This window comes from Pelodiscus sinensis, chromosome 9 (assembly GCF_052426305.1).
Source record: "Pelodiscus sinensis isolate ZL-2025 chromosome 9, ASM5242630v1, whole genome shotgun sequence".
Classification (NCBI taxonomy): domain Eukaryota; kingdom Metazoa; phylum Chordata; order Testudines; family Trionychidae; genus Pelodiscus; species Pelodiscus sinensis.
In genome coordinates, this window is record NC_143060.1 from 10619917 (window position 1) to 10634549 (window position 14633).

The 14633-nt window shown below is 43.6% G+C and overlaps 1 protein-coding gene across 1 annotated transcript in view; it reads right to left on the reverse strand.

Annotated features, from left to right (window-relative positions):
* TTC39A (tetratricopeptide repeat domain 39A) overlaps positions 1–2847 on the reverse strand; it is an 84303-nt gene extending 81456 nt beyond the window's left edge. Inside the window, exon 1 of the mRNA XM_006126422.5 lies at positions 2511–2847. Coding sequence (XP_006126484.2) covers positions 2511–2545 — 35 coding nt within the window. The 5' untranslated portion in view covers positions 2546–2847. The remainder of the gene's footprint in view (positions 1–2510) is intronic.
* Positions 2848–14633: the final 11786 nt, after the last annotated feature.

Here is a 14633-nt window from a genome sequence, read left to right on the forward strand (position 1 = left end):
GTTCCCGCCCTCCCCATCTTGTGCAGTCCTGCTTGAAACAAAACACTGGACTTGTGCGACTAATGGTCTCCTACAGTGTAGAAACGACCAAGTACATTGTTGCTGGAATGGGCTCTTGGCAGTACATTTAAACCACATTTTCTGCAGCCATTGACCACACAGCACGAGAAATAAATGTCACTACAGCTCTGTGCATTCAAATAAATTACAGTGTCAGACCTGGCGTGCTAGTTTGAGTAATAAACAGCCGCAAAATGCAGTGAAAAGCCAAATGCAGCATATCAGAATCAGATGTCTACTTCATTGCCTGGCTGCATATGTTTTCTTCAGGAAACTCTGAGATTATGGCCTGATGCATCTGGCCAGGCTAATGAATGCTTCTCAGAGGGTGCAGGATGACTAGTAATGGGATAATAGATCAATTGAAAAGTTCTGGCCAAAGTTCAGCATGAGGCATAACATTGTTGTACATGACACTGTAGAAAGAACAGTAGACCTTGCTCTGGCAAGGTCAATGTACCCTGGGAAATGTCAAAAGAGTTGAAATATGGGTATTTTGCACCTTTTAAAGAAAGACTGCATTGCATTAGTGCATGGTGCTCAGGCTAGTTTGGGTTATTTTTATAAAGTAATAAAGACTCATTTTCTCCCTTCCTAGGGTTGCCAGATGTCCAGTACTCTACCGGACAGTCCGGTATTTGTGCTCTCTGTCCAGTAAAAAAAACAGAAAATACCGGACACATGCAATGTCTGGTATGTTCTGATTTTTCCGGCTGTGCACCTGACAGAAGCCTGGCATGGGTGAGGGGAGTGGCTGGAAGGCGGAGCCACAATCGGCACTAGGAGCCTGTGATTGCGCAGAAGCCTGGCTGGGGTGGGGGGAGTGGCTGGGACTGCCAGCCACTCCCCCCGCCCACGCCAGGCTTCTGCGCAATCACAGGCTCCCAGTGCCGATTGTGGCACCGCCTCCTGGCCTGGGTGTCCCAGCTGGGGCAGGGCCGCGATCGCTGCTCTGGGTGCATCAGAAGCCCAGAAGCTTAGCAGGGGCGGGGAGAGGGGGTGGCTGGGAGGCGGGGTGCGATTGGCGCTGGGAGTTCTCTCCAATCATTTCATCTGCAGGATAAAAAGGAGTTCTTCTAAATTCTTTTATAGCCTTAGCTTTAGAGCAATAGAAAACAATGAAAATAGCATGCACATTTGCACAATTACTTCTAAGCCTCTTTACATAGAGCTGGTGTAGGATAAAGACTGTTTATAATAAAGTTAAGTATTAAACATAGCATGTGTGTTCGTGGCAGTGGGGTTTTTTTGGGGAGCTCCACAAATTTTTAGCCAGCGTGTTCAGCATTTTTTGGGAGACCATCTGGCAACCCTACCCTCCACCTCTCCCTGACTTTGGTTGCTCTAAGTAACTGTCCTGTGACTTGGAATCTGTCTTGCGTCCCTTTAGGAAAAATTGCAAACATAACTACTGAACGGAAAAAGAAATCAACCTTGAAAACAGGAAGTGTGCCAGCAATCTCACTCTAATAAGAAAAGGATCAGAGTTCAAAATGAAGCAACGAGAGGTTAGTAATTATACTGAGGATTTTGCAAAAATATTTCTTTTAAAAGTAAAAGACTTTATTGGGGAAAAAAAGAATGATTTTTTCCATGCTCAAGAACCAGGTTTACAAATTTGAGAGCAACACACTATGTGGCAGTGTCTCATAATGCCTGTGTCATCACACTTCTCAGTTGTACTGCCTGTTACTCTGCTCCCGGAAATATCTCAGTCACCAATAAACCCCAAGTCCCAATATTTCCATGAGCCATTGTGCGTCTAATACGATATCATGAATACAGGACATGGTAACACTTACAGCTCCTCTCCAAGCCTGTTTTATTGTACTACAGTATTTTAAAACTATCATCTGTAGGCTGAGTGTATGATCATTTTTATTTGCCCCTTGTTACCTTAGGCCCTTCAGTATAACAACATGCTTAAGATTGCTCTGAAACATGCTCTCATCTGCACCATTTACATTCTTTAATTTGTTTTGATTCTTTACCTTTGCACAGAATGTTGATTTAAAAAAAATACAAACATGCTTCCTTGTGAGACTCCTTTTTGCAACAGAGAAGTGCTGGAAGTTATACACTGTACAAGCTCAAAGTATAGCTGAACTCTTAGGAACGCTTTCTAAAAGAATGCTTGACACAATCTCCCACTCTCTTCTCAGCTGCCACAGTAATGCAAGTGACACACCTTCCTAGCAGTCTCATGAAACTGGACCATTCCATGTAGTCAGTAAGTAAAGAAAGCAGAATGTAAGCAGGTAAATGCCATTTAATTATGCAAATGATACAGATCCTAGTCTGTTAATATGGTAATTCAAAGAAGAAATACTTTAGAGAAGGCTGAACATTTTTGCAAACTGATTAGTCATGCTTCAGTGGATTGCACTGTTTCTCTACTGCCTTAGCTGTAAAATCAGCCCAAATATAAGCAACTGCAAATCTGTACTTACCCTAATAAGTCTCCGTTGTTTTTCGACATGGTCATTTGCCCTGTAAGGTGAATGTGGAAACCATCAGCGAGAATTACCAGAAGACATCTAGCAGCAGGCACTCACCACTATTTAACCAGCTCAGAATGAGAGTCACACTAGGGGCAGGGCATGGTCTGCCTGCTTGCCTGCAGAGCACAGCATATCACTGATTGGTCATTATGATAAAATAAAGGGAGTTTCTGTAGTTCAGATTTAATATCCTATGCATGAGTGACTTGGGACTCGTGCCCTGTGCCATGCTAGGCATTGCTCATTCCGGTCAGACTCCTCCCAGTAAGGGCAGAAGCAACTGAACAGGGACTGCTGCTCTACCGGGAGGGTTAATAAAGGCCCCACCCATTTAGGGCCATCCCTCCCTGCCCAGCACCCCTGCTGGATCCATAATTGTATAGTGGGTGGAGACACTGCCCTTCCTCCCCGCCCCATCACATGGACGTGGGAGAAAATTGCACAGAGCCAGCCAAATGGGGGTGAGGAGGGTTAGAACTGTAAACCCTAGATACTATGGAAACCACTTCAAGTCAGGGGGTGCAGCAGCACCTTCAGCACCCTAGTTTCAGCACTTGTACAGCCAAGAGACTGCAAGCAGTAGAAACAGCCAAAGCTGGGTGCGACGGGGACGTTCCGGCTCCCTGCTACGAGGCCCCGCCGTCCCCGTCTCTCCGGGGGGAGGCGGCCCTCCGCCCGTGGCTCCGATGCTGCCGCACCTGCAGCCGGGCGGCGTTTGGCTGGACGCCAGAGGCTCCACCCCCTACGCAACTGGCGCAGCAGCGGCAGGCCACGCTGGACAGGGGGAGGAGCGGAGTCGAGGGGGAAGAGCGGGGAGGAGGCTTGGCTGCATCTTCCTGGCGAGGGCAGAGCCACCCAGACGGCGCCGGGGATTGGACGCAGCACAGCCCCGACCCGCCCGATGTCAGCTACAAAGCTGGCAGGACGGCTCAAAAGGAGGCCGCCGGCAGAAAGAGTGGAGCGCAGGAAGGCTCCCAGTGAGAGAGAGAAGGCTGGAGCACAGAGACCACGGTCCCTTGACCGTGGGAGGTAGGAAGCGACCCAGGGCGCGGCCGCGGAGGGCCTGTGGATTGGTGTGTTGCAGGGACCGAACCCCCCACCAACCGAACCATAGGAGGAACTCTTGCCCCCTGGTTTTTAGGGCCCTGGGTTGGGGCTCAGAGTGGGGGCGGGCCCGAACCCTCCTACCCCCGATAGGTTGCGACATAGACCCCAGCCTCTGTTTGTCAGAGGGTGGAGATGGATGGCAGGAGAGAGATGGCTTGATCATTACCTGTTCCATTCACTCCCTCTGGGGCACCTGGTATTGGCCACTGTCGGCAGACAGGCTACTGGGCTGGATGGACCTTTGGTCTGACCCAGTATGGCCGTTCTTAAGTTCTAAGTGGCACCTTTGATCACTAGTTTGAGAGACTGAAACAAAATTATGCATCTTTTTAACTGTATACCAATGAAATTCCCAACTGATTTTAAGCTGACCTCCTGGGTTTTTGTGTGGTTGTATGAAGGCTCTTGCTGTTTCTGACATTTCTGCCTCAAGCCTTGACTCAGCAAGTATCTGTGCTTTAAAACCAGCTGCCTTTTATGTACACTAGAGCACAATTACACGACGGACACATTTCCACCACCTTATACTGGAAACCTACTGACCGTTACTTACCGACATGCCTCTAGCTACCATCCAAGATGCATTTCCCAATCAATTGTTTTCAGCCAGGCCCTCGTACACAACCAGATTTGCTCCAATCTCAGTGTATGTCTACACTTGCACCCTCTTTCGAAAGAGGGATGTAAATGAAGACATTTGAAATTGCAAATGAAGCCAGGATTTAAATATCCCGTGCTTCATTTGCATATTCACGTTATGGCGCTATTTCGAAATAACAGACGCTGTTAAGACGAGGTTATTTCGAGAGAAAACCCTTCTCTCAAAATAACCCTTATTCCTCAAACAATGAGGTTTATCAGTTATTTCGAGAGAAGGGTTTTCTTTCGAAATAACCACGTCTTTACAGCATCTGTTATTTCGAAATAGCGCCATAACGTGAATGTACAAATGAAGCGCGGGATATTTAAATCCCGGCTTCATTTGCAATTTCGAATGTCTTCATTTGCATCCCTCTCTCGAAAGAGGGTGCAAGTGTAGACATACCCTCACAGACAGAGACAAACACCTATTGGATTTATATAAAGAATTTTTAAAACTGAAATAACCCACCTGGAGAAATGAAAAAAAAGATTGACAGAGCCAGACGAGTACCAAGGCATCAGCTACTTCAAGATAGGACCTACAAAGAAAATGACAGAACATTGCCTATAGCCCCCAACAAACTCCTCTAGTGCATTATTAACAATCTACAACCTATCCTGAAAAATGACCCCTCACTCTCACAAGCCTTGGGGGGTCAGGCCAAACCTCACCTAGGGTATGTCTACACAGCAAAGTTATTTTGAAATAACAGCCATTGTTTTGAAATAACTTTACTAGCGTTTACACAGCCAAACCGCTATTTTGAAATTAATGTTAAACTAATAAACTAAAAGCAAAACGCTATTTTGAAATGTATTTTGTGTGTAGACGTGTTATTTCAAAATAATTTATTTTGAATTAACTATTTCAAAATAAGATATTTCGAAATAACGCTAGTGTAGACATACCCAGACAACCCCCTAACTTCAAACAAATGCTTTCCAATAACCTTGCAGCACACCTCCATCATATCATCCAGGAACCCACCCCTGGAGTCAGTCCCGATGCCAGCTCTGTCTACACATCTATACAAGCGATATCACAGGACCTAACCACATAAACCACCACATCAGAGGCTTGTACAGGTGCACATCCACTAATGTGATCTATGCCATCAAGTGCCAGCAATGCCCTTCTACCATGTATATTAGTTAATCTGGACAGTCTCTATGACAAATGATTAATGGACACAAATCAGATATCTGAAAAGGCAACACAGAAATCTGCTGGGAACATTTTAACTTGCCTGAGCACTCATTAATGGATCTAAAAGTCACCATATTATTTCAAACTAATTTCAAAAGCCAGCTGGACAGGGAGGCTACTGAACTTAATTTCATTTACAAGTCTGATTCCTACAACAGAAGTCTAAACAAAGACATTGGCTGGATGGCCCGCTACATTCCACATCCTAATGGCATAAAAAACAAACAAAGGGTACTTAGAGTGGGTTACTAAGTATTCTTAACAGCTTATTTAGCGTGGACATTCTAATTGATCATTTCCCCTTTTTTTCCTTCATTTTCCTCCTCTTCTTCCTCTCTGTGTGCTATTTATTCGAAAACTGGACCCCTTAAACTCCATTCATCTGAATAAGTGGGTTGTGCCCACGACAGCTCGACACCATCTACAGTTTTGGTTGGTCTCTAAGGTGCTGCAAGACTATTTGTTGTTTAAGTTTTTCCAGTTACAGACTAACATGGCTACCCCTCAAACTTTTGTGCCTTTTATGAATTCCACTATCACAGCCAGCAGTTCCTTTGCTGAGCTAGCCCCTAGAGGGTGCAATCTGCTTGCTCAACAATTGTGTCAATCCTTCCTTCCATCCACACATCACAAACTTTCTTCTTTTAAAAAGAAAAATTAAGGCTGGTTTTAGGGTTATCAAATGATTTAAAAATTGTGTGATTAAATAAATTAGAGTGGTTAATCATGATTAAATAATAATAAAATAGCCTTTATTTTAAATACTTTTGGATTTTTTTCTACATTTTCAAATATATTGATTTCAATTACAACACAAAATACAAAGTGAACAGTGCTCAACTTTCTATTTCTTTATTACAAATATTTGCATTGTAAAAACAATTTTTTTCCAATTCATCTCATACTAGTGAACTATCTCTGGCTCATGAGCCGCTTATTGCCTACTTTGGCTTATGCCCAAATAAATTTGTTAGTGTTTAAGGTGCCACAGGACACACAGTCTATTTCAGAAAAAAACAAACACGACTATCCTTCTGAAACTTACTTGCCTCAGCGATTGGCAAAACAAGAATTAGGACTGAGTGGACTTAGAGTCTAAAGTTTTACACTGGTTTGTTTTTGAGTACAGTTATGTGACCAAAAAAATTCTGCATTTGTAAATTACAGTATCACGATAAAAAGATTACAGTACAGTATTTGTATGAGGTGAATTGAAAAGTACTTTTTCTTTTGCATGTCATTTTTACAATGCATCTATTTGTAGTAAAAAGTAATCAGATAAAATGAATACTGTACACTTTGTATTCTGTGCTGTTATTGAAATCAATATTGAAAATACAGAAAACACCCAAAATATATTTAATAAATTTCAATTGGTATTCTATAGTTTAACAGTGTGATTAATCACAATTAATGTTTTTAATAGCAATTCATTTTGAGCAACTCATGTGAATTAATTGTTGATTAAATGACAGCCCTTGATGATTCTGTTTTAGTTAAACCCACCAATACCTCCATATTTAGGGCCTTCTCCTGCCCTTTCATAGAATCACTTTTCTAGTTTGCTATATTTGTTTGCAGATGTCAAAAGGAAAGTTACATTGTTTTTCATTTGTGGTTTTTATTACTTATGAAATATTCATACTCAGGCTTGGGGATGTGGTTGGGGTGCTTTATAAAAATAATTGTAACATCTTATCACTTAGCTCCCTCTATTCTCATCGACTTCAGTCAGAATTGAGAATATTCAGCACCTCTGCAAAAGTGCTCACACATAGCTTGATTGGGCTCTTTTTGCTTAAATATCAACTTCGAGTGCCTGCTGCAGTACTGTCCCCAGGCGCAGCATAGAAAATGGTATAATTATTGGCCTTCTGGTATATTTTTAAATGGTAAATCACTTTTAGAAACACAGAATCAAGGTGCTTTTTGTGATTAAAATTATTCTGAGGAGTACAAGATCTTTTGAAAAAGGGTTTTATTTTTGATCAATCCCTGTCTAAATTGCCATTTTTCTTTCAAAAAGCCCCATTTCGGAAAAAACGTGGCCACCATTATACAAATGAAGCGTAGAAAATTTAAAATCCGGCTTCATTTGCAATTTCGAAGTGTCTAATTTACATCCCTTTTTCGAGAAAAGGGATATAATCTAAACACAGCCTAAGAGTTTAGCCACTGATGTCAATAGAGCCAAGATTTAATTGTTTTCTATTACATATTTTGTGGCTTCTACCACCAATTGTTTGGTTTTGGATGGGTTCAGCTGCATATTTTTTAGGGCCTTTCGTCTCCTTTAAGTTTCATCTAGTGTAGTACCTGTAGTTTCAATTGTCCCAGGAGAATGTCTTTACTGTATAAGCCAAAGTACAATTAATTAAAAGTGCCATGAAATTCTGCCGTGCACTCGGAGAATGTACTAGCTTGAGCTAGCACACATCTTAGCATTTCTTGGGGGAAAAAAAAAACTGTAGCTCTCAGCCGGATTTCCTCAGTTAATAAGCTCGATCAATTCCCTTCACTAGTGCTGCCAAAACGTGCTTTACTTAGCCAATTACTGTGACCTGAACATTATACTGTTGCAATCTGGCTTTCTCCTGCTGCTGTAGAGTAAGCAGTAGGCCCAGAAGTGACCAATGCCATTTAAAAAGAACCTTCACTTACACATACAGTCTTTAGTGGCTTGGGCATCAAAACAAAATGTTTAGTGGAGATGTAGCAATCTACCCATTTTTGCTTAATACTATTGTTCTTAAAGGAAACCTGCACCCTTTGGTGGAGTTCACTTTGCTTTGGGCAGAAGCATTTCTTGCCATCAGTGAACTACAATTGGAAATAAAGCGTTACTCACCGGTGCAGTAACTGAGGGTCTTTGAGATGAGCATCCCCATGGGTGCTCCACGCCAGGCACTGGTACATCTCTTTGTCTTCTCATGGAGATTTTTGCAGTAGGCCCCTCTGGGTTGCACCCCCCCACAGAGTTTGTCTCAAGGCCCCCACTCCCACCCTTTGAACAGCTGCATGTGGGACCCAGAGCCCTCGGGTTCCTTTCTACTATAGAGGCACTTTGAGAAGACAAGCATCCAGGTTTCCTGAAGTGTGCAGTCACTATTGTAAGGAATTTGGAAAAAACTCTGGGGACTGTGAGGAGTCCATAGGGAAGAACTGTGTATGGGTAGTGGGCAGTCCCTACTGTACATCTCAGAAGACATCCATGGGGAGGGGTGTATAGTGACGTGAAAATAAGCATTTTGCAAGTTGAGGGCTGAAAACCTGTCCCCCTGCTCTAGTACTAGGATGGTTGTGGAGAGAGTGAGCACTTTGAACCTTTCTTTCTTTACGAATTTGATTAAGCATCTGAGGTTGAGAATTGCTCTCCATTCTCTGTTCTTTTTGGCTATTAAAAAATAGTGAGAATAAAATCTTTTCCTAATATGTTGCTAGGAAAGAGGTCCTACAGTCCCCAAGTCGAGGAGATAGTCTACCCCCTGACACAATTGTTCATGAGTGGGGTACCTGAAAAGGGATGAAAAAGGAGATGTATAGGAAAGGGGATGGTGTAGCCAGATCTGATGAATGCTAATGCCTGTTTGTTGGTGGTAAATTGCGAGTAGTTCCTGATAGAAGTGGCTAGAAATATGGAGGGTTGAGCATGCTAGAGAGAGGAAGAAACCTTCCAGACCCTCGACCAAAACTTCCAGTGTGCTTATTTGAAGATGGGGGATGAGGTGCTGCAGTCAATAGTGATTGATGATACTGTGGCCTCGGTCTGTGTTGTTAGTCATATGATCTATGTTGTTGAGAGGAATAGGAGTATCTATTTCTGTGCTATGGTTGGTATCTAAACTGGTGTCTGTTGCGGCAGGGGTCTGCATGCTCAGGAATCACAGAGTGGCTCGAGAATCCTTCATAAAGCGAAGCACCTCCTCATTGGTTGTCCCTGGAGACTGTGGTGGAGTTGCACCAGAAGACACTCCTCATGACTATTGCTCGAGTAGCCCCCGCCGTGGTATCAAGAGCCGCTTGGAATGCAGCACGTGCAATTGTTCGACCTTCTGTGATGGGGGCTTGAAATGGCTGGTTTTTGTCCTTTGGGAGATCCTTCATAAAGTCTGTAAAGTTAGCATAGTTTTTGTGGTCAGATTCAGCGAGACGTGTGGTGTCATTTGCCACCCTGAATTGGAGTGTGGCTGAAGTGTAAACTTTGCAGCCAAAGATGTCCAGTTTCTTATCTCTGTCTGCTGGGAGAATTCTAGACTGTTGTCATTTAAACCCTTTGGATCACAGCGTACGCTACTAGTGAATTTAGGGTGAGGTGGGTGAAGAAATATTCTGAGCCCTTCAGGGGCATGTAGTACTTGTGATTGACCTCTTGCTGGTGGGTGCTGCTGTGGCTGGTGTCTGCCCCCTGATATGGCTGGATCTAGAACTGTTGCATTGACGAGTAAAGCTAATTTAGCCAAGGAGGGTGGCTGTATTATGTCACTCAACTTATGTTGTGTTTCTGACACTGCCTCCTTACCTATGTGGCGTTCCGCTCCCACGCCTTTAAAGAGGTCTTGGAAAGGGTATAATCTTCTACCATGGCTGGTGAGGGGTAGGGGGTGGAGCTGCCTCCTCTGATGGCAAGAGGTCCTCGCTAGGTGGAGATGATGTGTCAGACTATGTCCCATGGTTGGTCAATGACAGCTAAGTCCCATTCCCCTGCCTCAGTGGGTTGTTGAGGTGATGGTCAGGATTCAATGGTGCTCCTGTGAGGGGAGTCCTGTCATTTGTGGTAGGATGTACAGGGTCCCCATGGATTTGATATAGCCAAGGACCTGAAAATGGTGGGGTGGTGATGGCCCACATTGGTGCCTACGCCACTGTTGTGGGTAGTTCTGTGTCCTCGTCTGTGGAAAAGGGGGAAGCTTCCTGTGAGTAGCCGTGGGTGGTGGCTTTGAGGTAGGTGAGAGGGGTACTGTAAGCTAGGGGAGGCTGGCACCGTGGTTGGCCAGTTGTGGTACTACAGCCTGAGCTGACAGAGCTGCAGCATGCTTTGCAGGGGAGAGTGACAAGTCCTTGCCTTGGCACTGAGCTGCTGCACTGAGAGCAGCTTGGCTGTCAGTGCTAAGTCTGCCTGAGGTGCTGAGGGTGCCGGGAGAGTGACAGGAAGGGCGGCCTCATTAGCTTCAGCAAAGCTGTCTGTGGTGGCAGCCGAGATCTCCTTGGAGAGCATATTTTTACATCGTTTGTGCTCTCTGTAGCAAAAAAGCAGCCGCATTTTCACCTCTTTCAGTGGCTTCACAGACCTTGCGAGAGACTTTGTTGGGGCGCCTTTGCTGTGTGTGCCTCTTGTCAGAGGCTTCTCAGAGTGTCCTGGGTCAGAGGCTGCTTGGAGGAACTTCTCCATTAGGAGGAGTTTCAGCCTCAAGTCCCTCTCTCTGTGCACCCTGGACTTCATTTTGGCACAGTGAGCACATTTCTGGGGGATATGCCCCTCGTCCAAGCAGCAGGACACACTGACTATGCTCGTCAGATAGGCATAACCTCCCTGCAGCAGGCACATCTTGAAGCCCAGGAAGTCCAGCATACAGTCAACTGGGAGCTAATAAAGCCCTAATGAAGCGGATTTTTTGTTCTCTCCTTGTATTAACGCTAGCTAAGATAAATTACCCTAACTACAGTTCTGAAGAGAGCACCGACAGCACGACTGCTGCACTCTCCAGCTCTGGACAGGGATGGCAGAAAGGGAATTCAGGGCTCTGGGTCCCATGTGCAGCTCTTTAAATGGAGGGGGGGCACGCAAGACAAGCTCTGCATATGTGCATGACCCTGACAGACACTGCTGCAAATATCTCTGTGTCAAAGCGCAGGAACACACTGATGCCTGGAGTGGAGAACCCACTGGGACACTTATCAAAGAAGAATCAATGATCCCCCTCCAGCATGTAATTCTCAGAAATACTCATTGTGACGTAGTGGGGGGTACCTTGCTGGTTGCTATGCTGGGCAGTGGGTTGTGAGTGACCTCCACTGGCTGCTGGCTGCAGCATGGCCCAGCAGGGCAGAGGATGAGTCATTATGCAAAGGGGGCTTCGAACCTGTCTTACCAGTGATCTCCCAGGGAGCGGAACAATGGGAAGGAGGGTGGAGCCCTGGCTGGGGGCAGGGCTGGGGGTGAGTTAGGTTTCTGTCTGGGATCATGGAAGAAGCAGCCTAGGCAACGGGCTGGGATTTAGGGGCCCAGGCTCCCCCATCTCAAGGGGGGCTGAGGCATCCTAGGCCTGCCCTGTAACCAGATTACATCTGTCCTGTGTTGTATCCTGGGGAAGCAATAAACTCCCTCTATTCTACTGGCTGGTGGAGTCTGTTCATGCCATTATTGGGGTGCAGGAGACGGGAAAACCCCAAAGCGCCATCACACTCATATATATGGCCATCACTGCCAATAATACCATCCTGTGTAGCACAATAACCCTGGGCAGTCACAGACAATACAGGGGATATCAGGGCACATCGCTTCCATTTAAAGATATTTTTAACTCACTTCTTTGAGTAATACTGTAATGCCATAAACACCGTATGAATCAGACTAGGTTTCTAGCACACAGACCCTTTATACTCTTTATAGTCTTTTCTCTGTTTTACAAACACTCCGAAAGTGAAGTCAGATAAAAAATAAACTAATATGAACTGCCATCATATGACCACCAAAAGAAGAGAGAAATAACAATCAGCCTTTACAACAGCTTTAAAATAATTACCGTCTTTCCTTTTTCAGCCAGTTCAGAAGCCTATAAATAAGGCAAGAATAAATATGCACTTGAAACAATCATTTTTGACATATCCGGTTCCTACCAACATCTGGTGACCATTTAGTACAGCCACAAGACAGCAATCTATCTTCTGGTTCCATATAGAAAGCTGGCAACACCCCACCCCCACATTTCATTAAAGTTTCTGGTCTTTTTGTACAGCACCAGGCTCCCCAATGGGGGTGGTCAATGGGGACAATTGCCCCAGGGCCCACCAGTACAAAAGGGCCTGGAGCTCCTAATATCCACAGACCTGGGCCCTTTAAATCACTGTCAGAGTGCTGTGTGGCATGCTCCAGACAGCTCTTAGTTATGCACCCACCTTATAGTATCCTTATCTGTTGTGTTTCCCTAGTTTATTGATAAGAAAATCATGCGAGACTGTATCAAGTGCTTCACTAAAGTCTAGTTATATCATGCCTACTGCTTCCCCCTTTATCCATAAGGCTTGTTATCAATCAAAGAAAGCTATCAGGTTGCTTTGACACAATTTTTTCTTGACAAATCCATGCTGATTGTTACTTATCACCTTATTATCTTCCAGATGTTTGCAGATGGATTCCTTAATTATTTGCTCCATTATCTTTCCTTGTACAGAAGTTAAGCGGACTGGTCTGTAGTTTCCTGGGTTGTTCTTATTTCCCTTTTTATAAATGGGCACCATATTTACCCATTTTTCCAGCCTTCTGAAATCGCTCCTGTCTTCTATGACTTTTCAAAGATGATTCTCAAAGTCAGATTCTTCCTCAGTCAGCTCTTTTGAGTATTCTAGAATGCCGATTTTTACTGGCTTTCACTAAGTTAGGTGACCAATTGTCACTAACCTTCTTGGTGAAAACGGACACAAAGTTGTTAAGCACCTATGTCATTTCCACATATTCTGTTATTGTTTTTCCCTCTTCAAATGAGCAATGGGCTTACCCTGTCCTTGGCCTTCATTTTGCTTCCAATATAATTGTTGAATTATTTCTTGTTACCTTTTGTCTCTCTAGCTAGTTTGAGCTCATTTCGTACCTATGGCCTTTCTAATTTTGCCCCTATATACTTGTATAGTTTGCTTATAGTCTTTGTACTTGGACCTAGTTTCCACTTTTTATAGGACACCTTTAAGATTTTAAATCATTCACGATCTCCTGGACAATAGCTTGAAGTTTATTACGTTGACTTTTATTGTATAACAAATTGTTTATTTCAAGAATCTTCATATTAGGTAGGTAGTCTATTTTTGGATGTAAATAAGATACATTTACGCTAACGTTTAGATTGGAGCACATAAGATTCCAGGCCAGGGTAGCAATTCCTACATAACTATTTAAACATTGATTCACTTGTTAACCAAAGTAACCTCCTCCCATCATACTTACCTCCAGCAACACTATATGGATTTTAAAAAAGGTGACATGCTGTTGCAAAGTTCAATATTGTAAGTGACAATGTTATACTACTACAGCATGAGACAAAGCTTCTCAAACAAAAGTTCAAGGCCTCGATCCTGCAAACAGTAGCAATGCAGGCTTTAATTATACTATTCATAGGAGTCAAATTAAGTATGCATTTAACTGTTGCAGGCCCATGGGCTAAAGAAGCACTTTATTAAATGGTCTAAGTATGGTCTTTATGGTTTGTGCAATTAGAGCAAAACAAAAAGGAACAGATGACAAATACTTTGTGCTAATATAGGACTAGCTGGGAGAGCCAAGAACAGAAGGAGTAAAGGACTCACTCAAAATTTCTCACAAACCAGGAATTGAAAATAAAACCCAAGATCTGACTCCCATAGTCCTTCTGTAGTAATTATATCACGCTGTTTAAAAGGCATCAGATAAAGAGAGTTAAAACAATTCAAGGACCACATGAGTATGATTTCCTTGTTAGCCCTACAAATCACGGTTATCCGCTTTATCCACATCCCCTTATTCTGAAGCTATATTACAACAGAAAGACAATATATAGGAAAGGACAGGGGCAACATAGAAAACAACAGTGGAGAGGACTGGAAAGGAAAAGGGAAGCCATTATTGAGTACACACAGTATCCCACACTTCGGCCACAATAAAAACTGTTAGGGTTTCTCTTACCCCCAGAAGCCATATCTGGGAATATTTTAAAAAAAATCATTGCCTGGGTAAAAAAGGAAAATGTGTCAAGAGTAAGCAGTGCAAGAAGATGCAGGAGCTAGTTGCAAGAATGAAACATCATAATGAAAATGGCTTATTGGGAGAAAATGATGTAGATGTGAATATGGCAGATTGGATCAATTGGTTAATAACTTAAATAATTCACTTTGCAATGCAAAGACTCTCGCTATGCCTTTTAGTATAA